Source organism: Sminthopsis crassicaudata, chromosome 2, assembly GCF_048593235.1.
Source record: "Sminthopsis crassicaudata isolate SCR6 chromosome 2, ASM4859323v1, whole genome shotgun sequence".
Lineage (NCBI taxonomy): Eukaryota > Metazoa > Chordata > Mammalia > Dasyuromorphia > Dasyuridae > Sminthopsis > Sminthopsis crassicaudata.
In genome coordinates, this window is record NC_133618.1 from 348454258 (window position 1) to 348478129 (window position 23872).

The following is a 23872-nucleotide window of genomic DNA, read 5'->3' on the forward strand; positions in this document are numbered from 1 at the left end:
ATACATCCATATCACATGCTGCGTATACTGATACTGTTTTATTGATTATATACATTTAAGTAAATCATTATGAACTTAAAAAAAAAAACACTCTCTACTTATTTTGTATAAATATTGATAGTAGATATTCACGTTAAGTTATTTTGTACATATTACCATATCTAACTAAACTCCACAACAACCCTGGAGAAGATAAATACTACAGAAGGCATAGCAGAAAAATTTTGAATATTATATAAATAAAGAAGCCTTATTTAAAAAGTCTTCTCAGAATTACTGGAATAACCATTCAGACTTCCTCGTGCCATCATGAGGCATCAGAATAGAATATCAGTAGAGACTGATTACAAATAAAATCAAACTATAAAAGACATATATGCATTTTAAACAAAAGTGAAAATGAAAACATTCATCTTACTTTATTCTACTAATTCAAAATAGGAAAAATAAGCAAAAACCAAGTAGCCCATTCAAAAAAAGAGGCTAAAAATTCTAAATCAAAATGTTAAGACAAAAAAAAAAATTTCTGATGATAGCATATTTTAAGTAAAAACTAATTATAGTCATCTCCCAAAATGCATAATTCAGCCATTTGATCTGGAGACCACATGCTATATTATCTTAAATTCAAGGACATCAGCACTAAATAAAGAAGAAATAACATGTCTTTCAAGAGGTTTCTTCAAAGAAAAAGGAAATACCATGGAAAAAGCATTGACTTAAGATTTAAAAGATCTAAATCCTAAGGCTGGCCCCACTCCTCACTGCATGACCTTGGACAAAATCATTTCATTCCTCTCACATGCTAATTTCCTACCTGTAAAATGAAGACAATCAAGCCCACCCTGACAAACTCACAGGATGATTATGAGAGGATCAAATAAGATAATTCATATTTAAGTGCTCTGGAAACGATGAGAATAGCAGTTGGTTACATTACAGGTAAATTGAGATATCAATTCATAGGAGGAAGAAAGAAGGCTGAATTGCATTTGAGAAATTGTACAGCACTTTGAACAATCTTAATTTGTTTCCTCACACCAAAACTCTTTTTTAACACTCCTGATGATGCTATAAAAGCCACAAATCACCATAATTTCCAAAGAGTAATAATTTTAGGAGACCCAGAGGGCAATACTAACATGAATGAAGCACCTAAACAGGATGTAGGATATTACCATCAATAGTATGTGAGCAAAAAGTACTGCACTAGTTATCTAGCTCCTCTATGGAAGATTTAGGGGGAGAAAAGGACAAAAATTACATAGGCAAAAAAAGAGTTGCAATCTGCCCCAGTGAAGGGAGTAACTACACTGATATTCATGGATACACTATATTCATATCAGAATTTAGAAAGGTCCAAGAATCAAAAAAATCACAAAACTGCCTTTTAGAATGGGAAAGATCTTCAAAAGATCTCAATTCCCTTAAAGAACTCCTTATAGCATGTAAATGAAATCCTTTGTAAAGATTAATGAGTTACATAAATTAAAATTATTAATATATTATATTACTAAACTACATGAAGAAACTAAGAGAGATAGCTTGTCATATAATTCCATTATTCACCATACAGAAGAAAATATAAATGTTAAGAATCTTATCAGGTCGACAAGGTTATTTTTTTTAATTCTCCATTATTAAAAATAGAAAATCGTACCTGGTTGACAACTTCAAAATACAAAGCTAAAGTTGTATTAGGATTGAGTCCACATATTTTCCACTGGCAGGTGCCACCTGTTCCTATTTCCTAAAAGTGTAACATATAGTAAGCTTAAAAACAAGAATAAATATTATACAGTAATAAAGTACATATTAAGCTATATCATAACCATAAAAATCCAAAGAAAAATATAAGATATAATTCATTCTAAAAAATTATGATATAAAAAAATGCTTAAAATTCAGTAGACTATAGGAGTACATTAAATAAACTCTGTTGCACTCAGTTGATTATAAAACAAGCAAAATACTTTTCACATGATAAACCTGAAAAATGTTTCAGAATTATACATTAGAAGTTTATCAGAATGGACATGGCTCTTTTCAATAATGAGATGATTCAGACCTGTTCCAATGATCTTGTGATGATCACCATCTATACCCAGGACTGTGGGAATTAAGGGCGGATTACAAGATAGCATTTCATTCTTTTTGTTGTGGTTTGCTTGAATTTTATTTTCTTTCTTAATTTTTTTGATCTAACTTTTCTTGTGCAGAAAGATAATTGTATAAATACGTATGCCTATTTTGGATTTAACATATTTTTATCATGTTTAACATATTGGATTATATGCCATCTAGGGGAGGAGGTGGAGGGAAGGGAGGAGAAAATTGGAACACAAGGTTTTTTAAGGATCGATGTTGAAAAAATTATCTGTGCATATGTTTTGAAAATAAAAAACTTCAATTAAAAAATAAAAATAAAAAAGTTTATCAGAAGATTTACACATAACCTTCAAATACTTTATTTCAAAAACATGAGCAAAATATTGCCAACTTCAGATTGCAGAAACTAGGTACAATGTAATAAGAATATGTAGTAAATGTAACACATTTAATATGTATGGGATTGCCTGTCATCTAGGAGAGGGAGTAAGAGAGAGGGAAGGGAAAATTTGGAAAAATGAATACAAGGGATAATGTTGTAAAGAAAAAAAATTACTCGTGCATATGTACTGTCAAAAAATTATAATTATAAAATTAATAAAAAAAGAATATGTAGTAAAGCATATTTTATAAGTAATAACTTTTATAAGTAAAACTTTTATAAGTAATTATGGCAACTTCTACAAGAACTACTGGCATAATATGCATTCCAACGTGTTCTTTACAAGAAATATTTCAAGGAGCAATTATAATCATTCTTTTATAAAAACCAAATGTTTAACAATCTAGTACTTAAGGAGTATGTGGACATTCAGACAAATTAGAATAGGAATATATAATAGGGTAAATCTCACTTTCATGGGAAACTGTTGGCACTCTACTCAAAAAAGGTTTCAAGTTCTTGACATATAGTTTCACTTGGACTACATGGAGATCATTCAATAACAGTTAATTCCCCAAATTGTTAATGTTCTCTCTCTTCTCAAATGATACTCTATGGAAATGTTGTATCTTCCAATAAAATGTAAGTTCCTTGAAAGCACTGATGATCTTTGTATCTCCAACATCTACTATGGGGACTTGCAAAGAACAGATAAAGTTATGTTAAGACTGAATGTAAAACAACTTAATGCCTAATTTCAATTATTTAGAAACCAATTATGTACTCTGAAGTTATTTCTCTTCTTCTGCCTGATTTGAGCCATTTTATCATTCATTATCACTTCTACTAGAAAATGGGAAATAAAATTCAAATTCATCAAATTTGGATAAATTGATATGATTCTGATAATAGATGGATAAAAAATCAAAACTTGTTTAAAATCAATTTCATACCATCCATAAATTTAAAATATTTCAATTAAGAGTCAACAACCTTTGAAAAGTACAATACCAAGCTGACAATTCCGATTCTTCTGGTATGCTGAGGTGACTTTCAAAAGAAATGTATGACTGAAAACTCATTCTTGTAGAGAAATAGGAATAAACAGCAGTAAACATTCATAAGGGCCATAAGAACATAGATAGAAAGAGGTTAAATTACTCAAGCAGTTATTTGGCCAAGTCTGCTCATTTCAGAGAGCAGTAAACTGAGTCCCAGAAAGGTTAAGTGATTTATCCAAGGACAGGTAAGTAAGAAACAGAGCTGAAACTTAAATCCAGGTCTCCTGGCTTTAAAATTCACCCTCTCTCTCTCTCTCTCTCTCTCTCTCTCTCTCTCTCTCTCTCTCTCTCTCTCTCTCTCTCTCTCTCTCCACTAAAACTAATAAGAAAATTATTGCACTCCTATTTCTAGACTCCAATGTATTACCACCCTAGCAGGGGGACAAAAGGAATGCAATATATTACATAAATACATTCTATTGCACTTGCTACAAAATGCGCAATAGCAGTCTTGTCACCTCACATAGATCTAAGAGACAACCTTTGATCTTTGTCAAATTACTTAACACTCAAGAGTTAGTTGTGTTTTCAATTTCAAGCTAACTTACATTTTCTGACACACAGGGCCCCTTAGAATTGAGAGACACACAGGGTCCAATTGCTCCTGAAATCTTTATTTCCCTCGAGGTCTGCAAAAAAGCAAATGATATGCTGAAGTATGGTTAACATTAAACAATATTTAAATTTCTTATTTTACTCTGAGAAAAAAAGTTATCAACTGTCACCTCTATATAGAGGATTTCTAAATCATTATCACTGGCCCAAGTTCTACAGTTCTGTATTTTTAACTGTTTATTGGACATCTCCACCAGAATATACTGCTGATGTGATTCATGTATGTCCCAAACCAAACATAAAAGCATGATGTCTCAAACTTGTCCATCTTCCCACTTTTCCTCTTTCTATTGATGATGCCACTGTTCTCCTAAGGATAGAAGCCTGAAACCTAAGAAATACTTCTAAGTGTTCTTTCTTTTAACTAATGGATCTTATCAATTCTATCTCTATCTTTTTCACCTGTCTATTCCCCTTTAACCATCATAGGTCTTAGGTTTCATTATCTTCTATTAGGACTGTAATAGCTTCTCTAATCCTCCTGGCACACAGTTAACTGCCAAATTTAGATTTCTAAAGCACATCATGTAACCATGTCACCTTTCCACATGAGAAATTTCAGTGGCACACACTGTTTTCTAAGATCAAATACAAATTCTTCTGCTGGGTTTAAAAGTTTGTCACAATCTGTCTCCAGCCTACATTTCCAATCTTACTATACATTACTGTTTCAAAAACTCTACAACCTGGTCAAAATGGACTATTTGCTGTTCCCTTTACATTCTATCTCTAGTGTCTATGATTTTGTATAGGCCATAACTCATATTTGGAATATACTACTTCTTTTCCTTCCACCTCACATAATTCATACCTTCCTTCAAAATTTACCTTAAGGACCATCTCCTCCTAAAAGCTTCTCCTAGAAATAGCTGCTCTGGCCCTCCCCCTGGAAATTATACACACACACACACACACACACACACACACACACACACCCCAATATACTGCATTTAATTTCTCCAAAACATATGCATACACATATACACATACACACACACACACACACACACTGTATTTGTGTATCCAAAAAAACATACAAACACACACACACACACACACACACACACACACACACACACACACACACACTGTATTAAATTCCTCCAATAAAATAAAAGTCCTTTAAGAACAGGGACTTATTTTAGTTTTGTGTATGAATCCAAAGCACCTACCACAGTACCTGCTGCATTGAATAATGTATAGATCTAATTATTTTACTCGCTTGATCAAAAACCACCAGAGGCACTCCTCATTGCTTATTAAATACAATGCAAATTCCTCAATCTACTATTCAAGGCCATCCATTTATTGGCTTTAATGTTTCTTCTATTTCAAACTATTTTGCTTTCAAATCATCATCACAGAAAAACAAATTTTTCATTGTCCTATTCTTATCCTGCCTTTTTCTAAATATTATATTTGTGTATACTATTCTCCCATTACTGAATAAAAGCAACCCAGAGTCCTACCTATTGAAAGATTCCTTCCTTTAAAAACCATTCTCAGGAATTGCCTCTCCAGTGAAGGCTTCTTTGATCTCTCCCAACCAAAAACGTTTCCTCATTTAAGTTTCTCATTTTATTACTTTGATTCTCTCTTCTCTACTTATCAAGTTCTAGCTTGTATTATAGATTTTTGTATATATGACCTATTATTACTAGATTTTAGATTATTTGACATTAGGGGCTGTGTCATTTACATCTTTATATCTGTAGTGTCCAGCATGACCTCAGAGTGCCATAAAGACATAGTATAAAACCACCGAAATATCGTCTTGCATTCAGTTCAGGGCACTACAATTTATAAAGTACCTTAAAAAATTAGAAAAAGTATCCAGATAATCACTCTCTCTGAGAGCAATCTGTCTTATGAATCTGAAGGACTATAATGTGGAAAAGAAATTAGACTTGTTCATCTTGGCTCTATAAGGTAGAATTATAACAATGAATGAGTTATAGAAAAGTAGATTTGGGGTCAAAGCAAAGAAAAATTCCCTTAACATGTAGTTATGTTTTTAATGAGAATTTTTTTTGACAATTTCTAAAATCCCGCTAGAGCAACAAATTTGGAATTTTTTTTCAAATTATATACTTTTTTTAAAATGTTATTTTAAAATAGTACATTATCCCTTCCACACTGAAAGGGTTAAATAGGCAAACTAGAAAATCCACATGAAATTTTTGGGGCCTTCCCTTCCTACCAGAGAATCATTGTGATATATATAATAAAATACATTGACATTATAAAATAATGTTGATATATATCATATACTATACATATGTTTTATGCATTTCTGAGCTTCTGAATGTTTTCTGTGTAGTCTGCTGGTCTTTGTATATCACCTGTGGCTTCTGCAAAAACTTCCCAAAAATTCCCATTTAATTTCTTATATCAACCCATCATATGTCAAAACCATGATGGAGAAAGTCATAATGTGAAAGAGGTAACTGAATTAATCAGATTTCTTTCTTAGAAACATGTATATTTCTTCAGTTTTCATTCTTACCTTTATTTATAGTATAATATTGAATAATGGACATCCTTATTTTACCCCTGATCTTACTGTAAATGTTTCTATATAATGTTTGCTGGTGGTTTTAGCTTACCTTTATTTCTAATGTGCCTCCAAAGCCCATTTTAAATTGTCCTTGCATATCTTTGGTAAAGACTCTCTGAAAGGTCTGCTTGAATAAGGAAGTATTGAAAGAATCTCCCATTACCATGTAACCTCTGAGTGAAAAGACCAAAAAAACACTATAAGGAGCACATTTACTGAAACAACATATGCCATAATTGAATGAAATTATAAAAGTTCAGAATTCACCTTAAAAACAAAAGATTAAATTTCTATTCACTAACTTATACACTATATAAGAAAAAGGACCTTAGGTATTATCTAGCCTAAAGCTTCCATTTTACAGATAAGTAAGCTGAGAACCAGAATCTCATTCTTTTTTTAAAATATGTATTTTTAAAAAATATAGTCACCAAACAAATAAGGCAGTCAATCAATAAACACTCTTTAACTACCTTCTATATGTCAGGCACTATACTAAGTGTAAATAAGTATTATAATGCACTACAGTACGTATTTGGAGAGTTCATCAAAACAAAGGTAATAATACAAAAAAAAAAAAAAAACCTTTTTTAAGCTTCAGTTTGGAAATATCATCTGTCTTCAGAAGTATCATCATTAATTATTCTAACAAAAGTAACTGCAGTTCAAATTTATATACATTATTTTGAGCTTTACAAAGTTCTTTCCTCAAAACAACATAGTGAAGCAAACAGTAAAAAAACTAGTTTCCCAATTTTAAAAATAAGAAAACTGAGTGGGGCAGCTAGGTGGCACAATGGATAGAGCACCAACCCTGAAGTCAGGAGGACCCGACTTCAAATCTGGTCTCAGACACTTAACACTTCCTTGCTGTGTGACCTTGGGTAAATCATTTAACCCCAATTGCCTCAGGAAGGGAAAAAAAAAAAAAAAGACATCATCCAAGATAAGGAAACTGAAACTCAGAGAAATTAAATGATTGTCCAAAGTCCCAGAGCTATTAAGTGTTAGAGAAAAGAATTTGAACACAGATTATCTGACATCATGCCCAGCACTCTTTGTACTTATTGTATGATAGTGCTCAGATAATAGTATAGAGTAACTACTATTAAGACCAACTAACTGATTTAAGAGAAGATGCTATCCTTGATTACTGACATTAATAAATATTTGATATAACTGACCAAAAAAAAAAAAAATACCAGGTGGGCCATATGATGAGTTCAAGGATAACAGAATAGACAAGCAGAAGTTGGAATATAACAAGTGATAATTTCACATGAATAATTGAGCAAATATAGCTAAATATCAATAAGTAAAAATCAATGCAGAATAAAGTTATTCTCGACAACAGAAGGTTGAATTGGCAACTTGTGAACTTACTTATTGCTCACTCCTTTGAATATTAGCTAGCATTTGGTATTTAGTTAAAACAAAAATTTCCTAACTATAATATTGTCTTAAAAACAATTTCTCTTCTGATGTAGTAATAATCCCTAGAAGATTTCTGGTGCTTAAAAAAGTTACCAAATTACTTATCAGTTTATTTATAAAAGGAGTTAGTTCCACTAGATGATCATCCCTAAGGCATTTTCTAGTTCTAAATTCTATGAGTCTACTACAAATGACTTCTATTTTATAACAGTTTTAAAAACTAGACTTATAATGCGTACATTAAATGTGTTAACACTGATAAAGACAAAGAACATTGTTAAAATTTAAAACTATGTGAACTTCTAAATCTTGTAATTTTTAAAACATTATAGCCATCCAGAGACAAGTCCAAACATTCTGATCATCAATATTCCCACCAGCAAAACTGGGATAACAATACTTGTAATAACTTATATCAAAGAATTAAAATTGAATGATTTAAGCACGTTAAGTTCTTTATACACTTTCAAGTACCACAAAAATATCAGCATAAATGGGTATAACAAAGGTAGGGAAAGAGTTCAGAGAAGATCATGATAATGATGATAGTTAACATTTAATGCTTGCAAAGTACTTTACATGTTATGCCCTTACTCCTCACAACAATCCAGTACAGAAAATGCCTTTACAATCATATTTTCACAAATGAAGAAACTGAGAATGAGAGAAATTAAATGACTTGCCCAATGGCACACAGCTACTAAGTATTTCAGACAGGATTTTAACTGGCCCTCCTGAAGCTCAGTGAAACAGTTTATTCACTATACCACTTGGCTACCTCTAAATAAAGTGCTAGTCTTAAAGCAGGAAGCCATGAAGACCTGGGTTCAAGCCCATTGTCTCTGACATAGGCTGTGAACCTAGGCAAAGCATTTAACCGTAAGTGCTCAGACAACTCTCTTAGAAAATGACAACCTGCTTTGGAGTCTCTTATATTAATAAAATTACAGGTCAAAGTCATTATCTCTAACCCTATTACAAAAACTATTCAGTCTACTGTTGTGGATAGCACAATATTGGCTTTATCAAGTCCCAGAATTTTGTTGTGCCTCCTAGACAAAATAGACAACCTCTCTAAAGAGTTCTAGCCTTTTATCCACACAGGAAAAATCAAATGGATGGACATTATCTACTCATTATGATAGATGAAAAGAGCATATCTATCATGTATATAACTCTTAGTTAGACAACAAGTTAGGCACAGGATTAACCAAGAAAAGGAGATTAAGTTCAGTTCCAATTGATGGACAGAATCAGCTACATACACCCAGAGAAGGAACACTGGGAAATAAATTTAAACTGTTTGCATTTTTTTCTTCCCAGGTTATTTTTACCTTCTGAATCCAATTCTTCCTGTGCAACAAGAAATTCGGTTCTGCACACATATATTGTATCTAGGATATACTATAACACATTTAACATGTATGGGACTGCCTGCTATCTAGGGGAGGGGATTGAGGGAAGGAGGGAAAATTTGGAATAGAAGTGAGTGCAAGGGATAATGTTGTAAAAAATTACCCCTGCATATGTACTGTCAAAAAAAAAGTTATAATTATAAAATCAATTAAAAAATGTAAAAAAAAAAAAGAAAAGAAAAGAAAAGAAAAGGAGATTAAGATGGATTCGCTTTAGATTACAAAATGTTTTGTAATTTCTATAAATATGAGTCATGGAATAATACAAATAATTAATTTTTTAAATGAAATTAAAAAAAAAAAAAAAAAAAAAAAAGCCATTTATATTAATTTTTTAAATGAGCTTTTCACATGGCAAAAACAAGCAATAACTAATGGATTGTTTATGTGCTCCAATGTTATCCTTGAGAAATCACGAGAACCTGTGGAAGTCCCTAAGCATGTTGGGTAAATTCATACAAGTCTCAAGTAATGCAAAATGGGCAGGTTAAAATGGGTTTCAATCCACACCACTAAAGAGAACATCTATATCAATGAAATTACAAATTCATGTAAATATATGATCATAAACAGCTAACAGTGAACACATATCAAAATAGTAAAAGAATTTTTTTAAAACTGGAAAAGATCTGAGAAATAAACATTTTAATTACAATCATAGCCCAGGGAGGTTTAATGTGAACTATCAAACTGCAGCTAGTTGTTACAAATATTCTTACAGCTACATAGAGCCATTTGGAGTTGTAGCCACAGATTATGTAAGCCAAATTTTGACAGTGTCTCTTAAGATTATGAAGAAAATAATTATACAACATAAAATGACAAGTAAATAGCTCACTAGACATACTTTTACCATTTTATTGTTCCATGGAGACCATTTAATTAGTTTTCTTATTTTTAATTTAACTATTTATATTTTTATTACAAAATATAAGTACATACAGTCCTGATCTAATAATGAAATATTTTTAATCAAATTCTATTGTACCCAATTATTTGTCTTGGGTTCATATTCAAAGCTATTTAGTCATCACTACCAAAAAACTCAAACTGACTTGCATTAATTGATAACAGAAAAATCTGAGACCTTAGATTAAAACTCTTAGCTGAAATTCAAGTTAATAATTATCTGAAGATTCAAATATAATAAATGTCAGAAAGATCATAATTAGTTTTCCCCAAAAAGACTTCTATAACTCATTCTTTTGGCTTACTTCCGTTATTTAAAGACTCTACAGTGGGCTTCAGATTCTAAATACATACCAGATTCTAGATACATACCCAGTGAGGTTAGGACAGCATTTCATTTCCAAAAGACCAGTCTGATCCAGTGCACATGCATAAATATCAATAACATGACCAGTTGTAGCAGCTCGATTAGCTAAAGCTTCAAAATGCTAAAGACAGAATTTTTAAAAATTTAATCAAAACAGTATATGTAGTCATATATATCTGTGTATATTATATTCAAAGTCTGGTCAAAATGTGGATAGTGTGACATGGAACAAAAGCATTGGTTTGGGAATCAGAGGATCTAGGTTCAAAAAAATTCATCTGTCACTTAGGACCCATGTGACCTTGAATAAATCAAAAAACTTCCCTGGGCTCTAGTTTTCCAATATATTTGGACTATATGGCTTCTAGGGTTCTTTTTAGCTTTAAATTTAAGATTCTATGAAAATTCAGGCAATGTATCAGAGATTTGTTTTTTGCATTTGATATAATTTTTAGTTCCATAAATGTCTAATAAAATATTATGATCATTTCTGTAACTCCAATTTACTTTTCACAGAGAGCCTTCCATGATAAAATCTAAATGATGGAGTAAAAAAAGCATTGAAATAAATGACTTGAATTCTGGTCCCAACTCTGTTTCATCATCCATAAAATGAGGCTCAATTAATCTTTGAATCCCTTTTGGTTTAAAGATTCTAAATCTTAACTGGAAAGAATCCAAGGATTGAGATAGGTTTAATGGGAGCCAATAGATGGCAAAGAGGATAAAGTGCAAGGCCTGGAATCAGGAATTCTTATCTTCCTGGTTCAAATCCAGCCTCAGATATTTATTAGCCATGTGATCCTGGGCAAGTCACTTAAACCCTATTCGCCTCTCTTCATCTGTAAAATGACTTGGAAAAGCAAATGGATCATTTGAAGGTGAACACAACTGAAAAATAACTGAACATCAAAGAGAAGCAAAATAACTGGTATTTTAAGGCACAGCAGAAAGCAAATAATATATCCACTCTAGTCTATTCTATCTGCAGCAAAGAATAACTGGATCCAAGGAGAGGCAAAAGAGTTATCAACATTTTTCAAAAACAAGGGAGAAGTTCTGAGACAGAAAATGTGGAGCAGGTCAGGTTCTAGAAAAGGGCAAGCAGGCAAGCAGATAAAACAGGCTCAGAAGCAAAAGCACAGTCAGAAAGAAATGAAACTGTTGAAGTTTCTGCAAGTAAACTTCAATTTAAGAAAGAGCTTCTTTCCCAATCAGTATCTGATACCGGGGAAATGAGAAAATAATTTTTCAAATATATTCAAAATGAAAAGTAATGTCAAAGTAAAATGTAAAGTAAATGGAAGATGAACTAAATACAGCTTTTTCCAATTTAAAAATAAAGTATTTCCCACTCTACTTCTAAGTGTTTCCATTAGAGGAAACTGCTAAAGAATCTTATTAGTAACTAAAGAACATAAACTTCTATGATTTAACATTTTTTCAGTAGCTATATGCTCCACCTTCAGATTGTTATTAACACAGATAAAGAAAAAGTTTTTATTACAAGTTCTAGAAATGCAACAGCTAAGCACTCTAAAGAATTTGATAAATTTAAAATCTTATATTAATATTAACATACACCAGTGTCAAATACAAGTTATAAAGATTTTGAATTTCTGATTTCCACTTAAATATTTATATACAACCATACAAATATATGTGCATATATATGTAAATACATATATATATATACACATTATTGTGGACATTATTTTAAAATATGAACTTAAATATGATGCTTTCTTTCCACATTCTGGGATAACACTAGAAAAACTATTCCTTCTCCTTCCCGTTAAAATAATCATCAAATTTAGAAGAAATCTAATACCAATGTTTTCCTAAATTCCTAGATTGCAATGATCTCCTAGATTGTCAGCCCTGAGAATTTTGAATGTTATTAAATTTGGGTATCAGGTCATTTGGTTTAAATGGCTAATATGAAAAGTCAAACAAGAGCCATATATTTCCAGAAAAGTGATAAAAACAACAACAAATTAAATAATACTCAAGAAATCCAGAGTAAACACCTCTATCCAGTCAAATACTGAGCAAAAAGACAGTCAGAACCTACAGTCTCTCCATCAGAGTAGCCAACATGAGCTCATGTAAATAAGCCAAAAGCCTGAAGGCACTAAATCATAGTCCCTCCAGGGATAGTTCAAACCTTCAGTGTTCTGTGCTCAAGGTTCTGGTAATACTGAGTGTCCAAGGTAAAAGAAAGCACTCAGACATTCAGACTCAGAAGGGCTGGAGATCTTCCACTTTTCTCTAATAAGTTTATTTTTTCTAAATTAGGAATCTTTTGTTGTTTTTCTACCATTTTAGTCAGTACCTTGTACCCACAATTAGCAACTTCACTTTAATTCCCAATTTCTTTAATTTAATTCATTTACTTTAATTCCAGATTCCCAGTCATTCTTCTCTTCTATAATCAACCTACCTTTCCTGCCTCCTCACCATCCCTACATTTATCAAGCATTCTTATTTATGCCTCTTTGTGTTTCTCATGAAATTAAAGGTTCTAAAATATCAAGTATAAGTTCCCTTTTCCAAACAATTTATTTTCGTTATATAACTTACCCTTTGTCCTTTTTTTTAAAAAAAATTATGCTCTCCCTTAAAAATATCAATTCACGTGGGAAATAATGAAGATAGAAACATTGCCTCATAGTGGACATTGCAATTTTACTCTCTGCCCTCACCAAGATCATTTCTCCATCTGTCATGCACTCACCTGCTGGGATCCATGCCCTCCTTCTTTTCTCTCCCCTCTTCACCCATTTCTAGATACCAGCTGATCTCAAGACTTTGATTTCTCCTGCATCAAATCCTGGCAAATTAGACCCATTCTGAGGTTCCCATTTTCCTTTACAGAATATCTTCCTCCCATAGGAATGTTCAGTGGCACCCCCTCCTAAGCCACTGTCCCAATTCTTAGGTAGACCTTCTTGCTGAAAGATCATAAAAGTTAGCTTTTCCTTTGTTGTATTACCGTAAACTTGTTTAGCTTACATTACACATTCAAAATCCTTCATAACCTGACCTGCTCCTACCTGCCAATTTTGTTATTTATCTTGTTATCTTGTATTCTTATTTCCTACCATGACAATTACCAAACATAACCATGAATGTGAGTAGGATGACCTCAACTGTAAGACAGAAGAGGAAAACAGAATGAACTAGAAAGTAGATCCAACAAGATGTTGTTTTACAAGAAGTCTATCTGAAACACCAAAATTCAGATAGAATAAGGAGCTACAATAAAATTTATTATTAAATGCAACTAAATTAATGCAATTAAAATTTATCATTCAGAATTCCAAGAAGCAAAGATAGCAATCATGATGTCACACAGACAACAATAAAAATAAAACATGGTTAAAAGAGAAGCAGAGAAATAGTGTACTTAATAAACAAATAATGAAATCAATAGATGAGATTACATCAGTACTTACTATATATGCTACCAATGACCTAGCCTATAAGTACTTAAAGAAGAAGTTTAAAAAATTATAGGGAAGTATCCCCTTATGGAACTTTTTAAAGAAAAAATAATAATACCAAAGAACCAAAGTAAAATTATGGGCCTGTGGTTTAAAAAAAAAAACTAGCCATGATAAATCTCGGTAATTACTTCACTGGAACAGAAAGAAAAATAGGTATTTCTCAGCTGTGGATGACACCTTTACAAAAATTGACCATGTGCTATGAAGTAAAAACCTAACACTCAGAAATATCAAGCACTATCTTTACTGAACATTACATAATAAAAATTAAAACCAATAAAGAGCTTTTGCAAAAAGGCTTCTAACTTCAATGGAAACTATTTAATCCTAAATAAATAGTGAGATAAATAACCAATTAAAGGGAAAATAAATAATTTTATCAAAAAAATGATTACAAAATGACTACATGCCAAAACTTTGGGACCCAAATGGATAAAGGTGACCCCAAGGATAGAGAACATAAGGTCTGGAGGCAGGAAGATCCAAATTCAAATTCAGATACTTACTAGCTCTGTGATGCCCTGAGCAAATTACTTAATCGCTATCTGACTTGGTTTCCCAATCTGTGAAATAGGAATTAATAACAGCACCAACTTCCCAGGATTATTGTGAAAATCAAATGAGTAAATATGAGTTAAGTGCTTAGCATACATGCTACCTAGCAAATAGGCACTTCATAAATCCTTATTTGTTTCCTTATATGTAGCATTTCTAAATTTCTATGCCAATAAAACCCAGCAGGAAGAGATAGGAAAAATAAATTTTATTCAAAATAGATGAATAACAGAGGAGTCCAAATAAAGACAGCCCTCAAAAATTGAAAAGATATTTACTGTTCATGATTAGCATATACCAATATAATAAAATAATATTTTAATTTACTTATTAAATTAATTTACTTATTCAGTCTTATAATGTGAAACTTCAAAAGGATCATTTTATACAGTTAAAGGGTAAAATGGGGAAAAAAGCATTCTTGGCATTCGCAAAGAAAATAATGAAAAGTAGGAGGGAAAGTATGCAGTTAGAGATCTGTAACTATTCTACAAGACAGTAATTATCAAAACTATTGGAATAATAATAATAGACAACATACAAAAACCAATGAAAATATCAATACATGAGTCAAATAAACCTAAGTGTGATTAAAAAAAGAAAGCATTTTGTTGTTTGCTTGCATTTTGTTTGCTTTCTCATTTTTTTTTCCTTTTTGAGCTGATGTTTCTTGTGCCACATGATAATTGCAGAAATACATATAGAAGAATTGCATATATTTAACACATTGGGGAGGGGTGGAGGAAAGGGAGGGAAAAAAATCTGGAACACAAAGTTTTAAAAGAGTGAATGTTGAAAATTATCCATGCATATGTTTTGGAAATAAAATGTTTAATTAAAAAAAAAGAAAGAAAGAAAAAAAGAGGGAGGGAGGGAGAAAGGGAGGGTGGAAGGGAGGGAGAAAGGGAGGGTGGAAGGGAGCGAGGGAGGGAGGGAGGGAGGGTAGAAGGGAGGAAGGAAGGAAGGGAGGGAGGGAGAAAGGGAGGAAGGGAGGAAGGAAAGAAGGGAGGAAGGGAGGGAGGGAGGGAGGGAGGGAGGGAGGGAGGGAGGAAGGGAGGAAGGAAGAAAGGGAGGAAGGGAGGGAGGAAGGAAGGAAGGAAGGGAGGGAGGAAGGAAGGAAGGAAGCAGAACTTCTGACCTAATTAAAAATCTTCTAGACTTTATCCTTTATAAGCTAAGTGGCTAAGTGGCACAATGTATAAGGTTTTAGGTCTGCTATCAGGAAGACCAGAGTTCAAATTTAGTTTGATTCTGTCATAAAATGTTTGTATTCTATCTCATGCATTAAGTAAAATTAATAAAAACTGAAACTTACTTTAGTTCCTTTTTTAACATATTTAGCATTGTCTTTTTCAATATCATGCCAAGATCTTATAGGTGTCTTTAGCTCATCTCCAACCACCATTCCAGGACCCTGAGTAGCTGGACCACCAATGAACATCATAATACGAGCACCAGTGTTTGGGAAAGTGCACTATTAAAAGAAAGCAAAACATCAAAAATAGTTCAACAAAAATTATCTTCTTTAATACTTCAAGGCTTATAAGTTGTTTTTTTTAAAACCAATAATACTAAATGACTTCAGAACTCTAACCAATGCAATGATTAACAGTGATTTCAAAAAACTGATGGTAAAGCATGCCTATTATCTTTCAAGAAACAAGGAACAAACCAACAGTAGAAAATGAAGCATATATTTTCAATCACAGATAGTATGCTAATTGGTTTACTTGACTATACCTATTTGTTACAAGATGGCTCTTTGGGAGAATGGAGTTATCCAGATAAGCTCAATGGGCAGGGACAATAATAAATTACAACAGTCATAATAATTCAAGGGTCAGTGTGTATTCTCTTCACTGTTGAAGCTCAAAATATTTCTATAACTTAGAAACTTGTATTTCTGAGCTTTCTATAGTTAAAAACTTTCATTACTGCTAATCTTCTCTGATCTTAATCCAATTCATTTTTAGACAACAGATCTGAAAGCCATTAACATGTCAATAAGTATTCAAAGACTTTCCAGGCTGGTAGACCTAGTCAAGAATCTTAAACTAATCTAACAAGTCCTTCAAGAGCATAGTTTCACCTTCATCCCACAATAAGATATTTAAAGCAAATAAGATTTCAATGGAAGAAAGAAAACATAAACAAACACATTTATACAAATAAAAAAACATTTTTGAGGCCAACAGAAATAATTTCTTTTTTTTTAACATCTAAATTGCTGCAAATCAAGCTTCCAAATATGCAGTTTAAAAAAGGAAACAAGCCCACGTATTCCCTTTTCTAAAAAAAATCCTATTATAAAAGAAAAAAGGTTTCTAACTTTTAAAATACGCAAATATAAATGCAATCTTTATAAATTAGCCTTCTTCCCCATCAACTAATTCTTATGTTGATAGTAGAGGGGGAGAAATAACAAGGTTACTTTATATATTAAAAAGTTATAAGACACAAACTTATAGAGTAAAATAAGCAGAATTAGGAGAACAATTTACATGGCAACTACAATAATTAAAGGAAAACAAAAAATGAAAGATTTCAGAAATATTATATATACTTTGGTTTGGGGCTTTTTTTTTTTGCTTAATAATATGTATGTGTTTAAAATTATACTGCTATTAGGAATGAGAGGAAGGAGTCACTGAGACTTGAGAATGATGTGAAAAAGAAAAATTATCAATAGGAAAAAAAAAAAAAAAAAAAAAGACATAATCATTACCTCCAGCAATCCTACAGCTATGGAAAGAGCCACCCCTGAGGAACGCAAAGGTCTCTTGCCCTGGGGAACAGGCCAAGGGTCTCGCTGGAGTTCTCCCAAAAGGTCTGTAAGATTCATATCTATTTTCTGTACTGGCTGTAAAAATCTGCAAAAGAAAATTAAAGGAGTCCATTTAACTTTTTCCAGTACTCACCTTAAAAAACAGATTCCTTTGTAAAACAGTAGAATAGAAACAAGGTTGATTATCTAAACACTATACTTAATATATATTTCATTTTCCTATTAAGATATAGCACTGTTAATTTCCATATGAAAATAAGCAGTGTCAAACTCATACCCTCTTTCTCTCACATCAAAAGAATAGCAAAAAGGGAAAAAAAAAACCGCATTAATACCCCGTAAAATATACAACATGTATATATGTCAAAAGAAATTTCTATAATAAAATGCAATAAATATATACAAAATCAGTCATCAAAACACTAGGCAATTTCAATCACACAAACATTTATTGAGTACCTACTAGCAATGAGTGGGATAAAAATTTGAACAAGAAGGGTAAATCCTACATTCAATGAATTTAATAACAATCTATTTGGGAGGTTATACACTCACATACAAACACAATAAAAAGCAGAAGTATAAAAATGCATAAAGCATAGAAGAGTTCAAAAGAAGAAAATATCACTTCTGAGGAGACAGAGAAAGGGAAAGTATGTTAGAGAAATTTTTATAAAGACATATATTGTAGAGACAGAATTAATAAAACTTTGTAACTAACTGATCTGGGGGGAAAGGAAGTATAAAATATATAAAAATTTCAAGTATTAGTTACCAGAAGAATGGTACAACTACTTATAAAAATCTATAAGTCAGAATAAATGAGAGACTTGGGAAGAAGGAAGAGGAGGTAGATGTGATATATATGGTTTTTCAGCTTTGGACCAACTGGTCAGCAATAATCTAGTTCTAGGCTGAAAATAAAGATCTGGGAGTTAGCAAATAAAGAAGTATAATACCTTTTCCTTTGAACCACTATTTCTACAAACACAAATACTTTAAATTCAAGGAAAAAGTGAAGGATTATTTTAAATTATTACCTGTTTGATGGAGGTGGTTGCTGAACCTGAGGGCCACGAGCTGCTTGAGTAATGGGTATTTTAGAGAGTCCCAACATTTCCTGTTGTAAAGGTAAAAATATTTACATAGATGAAATTCATGTAATGAATCATAAAAGACACTTGTATTTCATAACTAGTTAACACAAATTATTGTGACTTTTGCCAACATCTTATTTTCTTACAAAAACACTGAAAAAAAAATCCATTCTCCATATGTAATTCTCAGTTTTGCTTTTCATTTACCATGAAAAATGTTCTTTTTATTAAAGTTTTCATGGATTTCTATTTACTATTGAAGTAAAAGAAAAACATCATGAAGTATATAGAAAGTGTGAAATAAGCAATGGATCCATGACTTTATCAGTCTGGGGAATTCAAGTATGGGAATCCCTCTACTTTGGAAAAGTTCTAGGAAACTTCACAAAAATGGGGTTAAAAAGGTCACTTCTCCAGTGTGACAGCAATGACGTGTCAGAGATGTGAATACAAGCACTCCTGACACTATATCCAGCAGTCAATCCACTATTCTATGCTGCTTCTGCATATGTGTATGTGTATGTATGTGTGTGTAAAAGGAAACAAGTTTACTAACAAGAATTTCAAAGAGATGAAAAGAGGAATAAGATGATAAAATTTAATGGAAAATATTAATGTTATGTTTATAAATTCTAGAATTCAATTTGGCCAATTGGGAAATCGTCAACCCACCCCTCTCTAGCTAAAGTCTACATCAAAAACCGATGAATAGCTCAGATTCAGGAAGTCCTACAAATCAGGGTAGATCTAGAACCAGATTTACAAGGACTATCTTAAGACAAAACTAGAAGTCTATCTCACTGACAGAAAAACCAATCCTATACTGAAGAAAGCAGACCCAAGACACTCATATACAGAAAAATGATTATAATAATGTAAAGGAATAAACCAAAAGACATGAAAATTCAGATAAATGCAATGATTTCATTCCAAAGGACTGAGGATGAAATATGGTTCCTCTACAGAAAAGCAGAAGCACAGAATGTTACAGATGCAGACCAAGGTAGGGTTGAAACCATTCCATCACATTCTAGCTCTCATGCCTTAACTAAGTAAGAATACACTAAGTATGAAAAGTCTTTGAAAACCACTAGATTAAGTCAACTGATACTAGACTGAAACTGTTCCAAAAGATTTTAGAAAACATGGTCACGTCTTCAGTGATTCTCTATAATTTATCAAGCTAGTAGAAAAAGGAAAGAAATCCAGAAATGAGAGCATGTGACTTTCCAGCACATTTCAAAAAAAAAGTGACTTAATTGGGATGGGAGGGAGAATGCATTATGCCAACTACTCTTATTGTACTACATTTTAGTAAAATCTATTTCTAAAAATTATTTAAGATTGATTAAATGATTCTCCAAAGAAAATGTCAAAATGAAGCACACAAATGGAAACTGTAATGCTAATGACTTTGAGCCCTGAGGGTTACTCCTAGAATCCTCAGAGGGAAAAGTAGCCTATTAATTTCACATTACTTTTCAAACTATCCTCCTTGTCTGTGCTTCCTTTTGAACTTCCTTCTATACTGAAATTTTTAATAAGTTTTAATAACCCTCTTCCTTATTGCTAATGCTTAATGCTATTTGCTTTTATCCTCCTTTTTCTTTTCCTTTCAAAAACCTTCAGGTCAAAAACAATCTACTCCTAGGTCCACTATTTTTCTTATTTTATTTGATACCCCTTAAAGGCATTAATTTTCTAAAAAGTGTCTTTTTAGACACTTCTTCTCCCATTAAACAATGTTAAAACTATATCAATATATGGCTCTTTTCAGCTTTGCAAATAAATTTGTCTAAGTTTCTTAGATTTGCATTTTAAAATTCCTATTTGGCTTTAGCCTTTTCATCAGAAATATCTTTAAAGATTTGCTTTTTCCCTGTAGGATTATACTCAGCTTTTCGGAATTTAAAGATCTCTCATCCATGGTTAGAAGCTGTCAATATCACGTGATTCTTCCTGTCTTTACTGTGCCCTCTGATTCCAAAAAAATCTAGGTTGTTTCATTATTTATTGAAATATTTTGTGTAGGGTGCTAGGTGGTGCAGAGGATAGAGTACCAGCCCTGAAGTCAGAAGGACCTGAGTTCAAATCTGGTCTTAGACATTTAACACTTCCTAACTATGTGATCCTGCACAAGTCACTTAACCCCAATTGCAGAAGGGAAGGGAAGGGAATTAAAATTATTAATAATTAAATTTACAATTATTTATAATTAAAAGTATGGTTTTCAGGAAGTCCAATGATTCTTAAATTCTCCTTGGATACTTTTCCATCTTAGTTATTTTATATAATATATAGTTTCTTCTCCTTTTTCAATATTTTCATTTTGTTTTAATAATTCATGAATTGAATGAATAAATCATGTATCTCATGGACTACCTGATTTGTTTGATCTATTCTAATTTTTAGTAAATTGGCCATTAGGGTAAGATTTTTCCACTGTTATCTTTTAAGTAATCCATTCTTCTAATTCTTTTCTACAGTTTTTATTTCCCTTTTTAATTTCTTCTGGGAACTCATTATTTGTAATCTATCCATTTTTCTACTTAAAATTTCTGCCTTTCAGTTGTTATAAAGTTGCTTTCTTCTTCTTTTAGGGAATCACCAGATCTATGCTAATACTTAATACTGGTTGGTGTTTCCTTTGATTTACTCATTTAGTTCCTGAAATAGGGCTTCATGCTGAGTGGCATCCACCTATTGTAGTACTTTGGAGTGGGGATGTTCTGCCCATTTTGGTTTCACTATTGGCCTTTAAAATTCAAAATGTTGTATATTCAGGAACCTTGATAAAATCTTAGGATGTAATGTCAAGGATTTCACAACCCCCAACTGAGCTCTTCCTAATCTGAAAGCTTCCCATGAGGCTCCCAGTGGTTTTTAAGATTCTTCCCTGGAGCTTTCTAGGCAATCTCTTCACTCTTATTGCCTCCAGATAAGAGTTTTGTAGACTCTGCTTCTAGGAGGCTACCGGTTTATTTACCTATGCTGGTTTTGCTGATAGGGGCCCTTTCCTAATGTCTTTGGGGTTCTAGCTGACTTTTTGTACAGTTCTGAATTGCAAAGAAATCACTTTTATAGTTTATCAACGGACTTCTTAATTGTTGATTAGTCTGGCACAAATTTCGGGATTCTGCTGGAGTAGATATGTGGGAGTTGGTGAGGTAGAAGGTAAGGTGCCAGATGCCATATGCCATATGTCCTCAAATCTATTCCTACAATATTTCATCCTAAAATGACCCTTCCTGTTACTATGTCCCTTTATATGGGGGACTATCTTTTGTACTTATGTCCTCAAGGTTTAGCAGATGTCCTTAATAAATCATTTTTTTCACCCATTCCTGGTCCCCAAATATGCTCTCTATATATCCATTATGCTTCTAAGTTCATATTCAATCTCCTGCAACTTCATGCAGTCAGTTCTCTTAGAATCAGAAACTGTAGGGAACCAAAATGCTAATTAACTTACACTTTTTATTCTACCTCATATTTTATCAGTGAATAATAATGGTTACATAATTTATATCTTTCACAATTCTATAATTTATAACTGTGAAAGGAAAAGAAGAGATTATAAAAAATAAAACAAACAAGTTCACTTAAGCAAAATTTAAAAGTTTTTGGACAAAATCAATGCAGCTAGAATCAGAATCAAATATTGGGGAAAATATTTGTATTAAAATATCTCTGATAAAATCCTAGTAGAAATGCTAAATTTTGGGGCAATTTGTTGCAATGACTATATGACAGTATGTTGCTGTTCAGTCATTTCAGACTTTTTTTATTTTCCATGATGCCATTTGGAGTTCTCTTGGCAGGAATGGCTTGTCAATTCCTTCCTCAGCTCATTTTACAGATAAAGAACTGAGGCAAACAGGGTTAAGTAACATTCTAAGAGTTACACAGCTAGTAAATGTCTGAAATCATTAGTTGAAGTCATACTAAGTAAGAGGTTTTTACCATTTCTACTAGCTTGATGCATAAGAAATAACTTGGGGTCACTTTAATATCCATTTCTCTGATTATTATTGGTTCTGAACAATGTGTTGGAAATTTTTTTTTTTTAAACTGCTCATATCTTTGTATTTAAGGGAATTCTTTATAGATTTTAGATGTGGTCATTTTTTTTATTGTATGATGTCAGGATTTTATCAGATATTTTTTTAAACAATATTTGATTCTGATTCTAATTACATTGATTTTGCTTGTCCAAAAGCTTTTAAAATTTGTATAATTGAGCTTGTTTGTTTTGTTTTTTATACTCTCTTCTATTCCTTTCCCAATTATAAATTTTTTTCAAGGAAAGTACTGCTAAGGGGCCTGTTTGGGATTATCTTGGAATGGGTCTGTTGTATCAAAATAAATGCATTAAAATTTAACCTTGCTGTTGGTTTAAAAAAAAGTCACTTGGTAGAGTTCCTTTCCATTGCTGGACAAAGTATATATTGTCACACATGTTACAACTAATATACTGATCACAGGATCAGTATGCCCACAAGTAAAACACAGACTCAAAAAAGGGGACTCAATCTGTAACTTTTTTGATAATATGGTTAGGGAAACTTCTACCAATACAGGACTACAACTTAGAACATTACCAGATTGTCTAGAGAACACTGACAAGTCAAATAATTTCTGAAAGTTTGGACAGCCAAAATGTAGCAGAGGCAGAATTTGATCCCCTAATTCTTAATTCCAAAGCAATTGTACAGTGCTGATTCTCATTAGTAAAACACACCAACAGCAAATTATTACATATTTAATAATTACTATTGCCTACTCAAAATTTGGAAGTTTGTAATATAAGTTTCTAACATTTAATTTTCATTCTAAACTTAAATTTTTTTAATTTTAAAATACTGGGCAACTTAAGTTACTATACGTCAACATTTTGAAACTATTAAAGCAAATGAAAAGAAAAGACTAGAATGGAAATGGGCACATTATAATGTTCATTATATCATAATAACAATCATAACAGCCTCTTTTACTAATGGATTATTAATGGAGTTGTGAACTGATCCAACCATTTTGGAGAGCAATTTGAAACTATGCCCAAAAAGCTATAAAACTG

The 23872-nt window shown here is 32.1% G+C and overlaps 1 protein-coding gene across 3 annotated transcripts in view; it reads right to left on the reverse strand.

Moving 5' to 3' along the window:
• SEC23A (SEC23 homolog A, COPII coat complex component) overlaps positions 1-23872 on the reverse strand; it is a 134840-nt gene that overhangs the window by 51313 nt on the left and 59655 nt on the right. For all 3 annotated transcript variants that reach the window (XM_074290709.1, XM_074290708.1, XM_074290710.1), the window contains 7 exons: positions 18739-18818; positions 17639-17783; positions 16229-16387; positions 10855-10970; positions 6774-6897; positions 4101-4181; positions 1661-1750 (listed from right to left, as the gene is read on the reverse strand). In XM_074290709.1, the coding sequence (XP_074146810.1) occupies positions 1661-1750; positions 4101-4181; positions 6774-6897; positions 10855-10970; positions 16229-16387; positions 17639-17783; positions 18739-18818 (795 nt within the window). The remainder of the gene's footprint in view (positions 1-1660; positions 1751-4100; positions 4182-6773; positions 6898-10854; positions 10971-16228; positions 16388-17638; positions 17784-18738; positions 18819-23872) is intronic.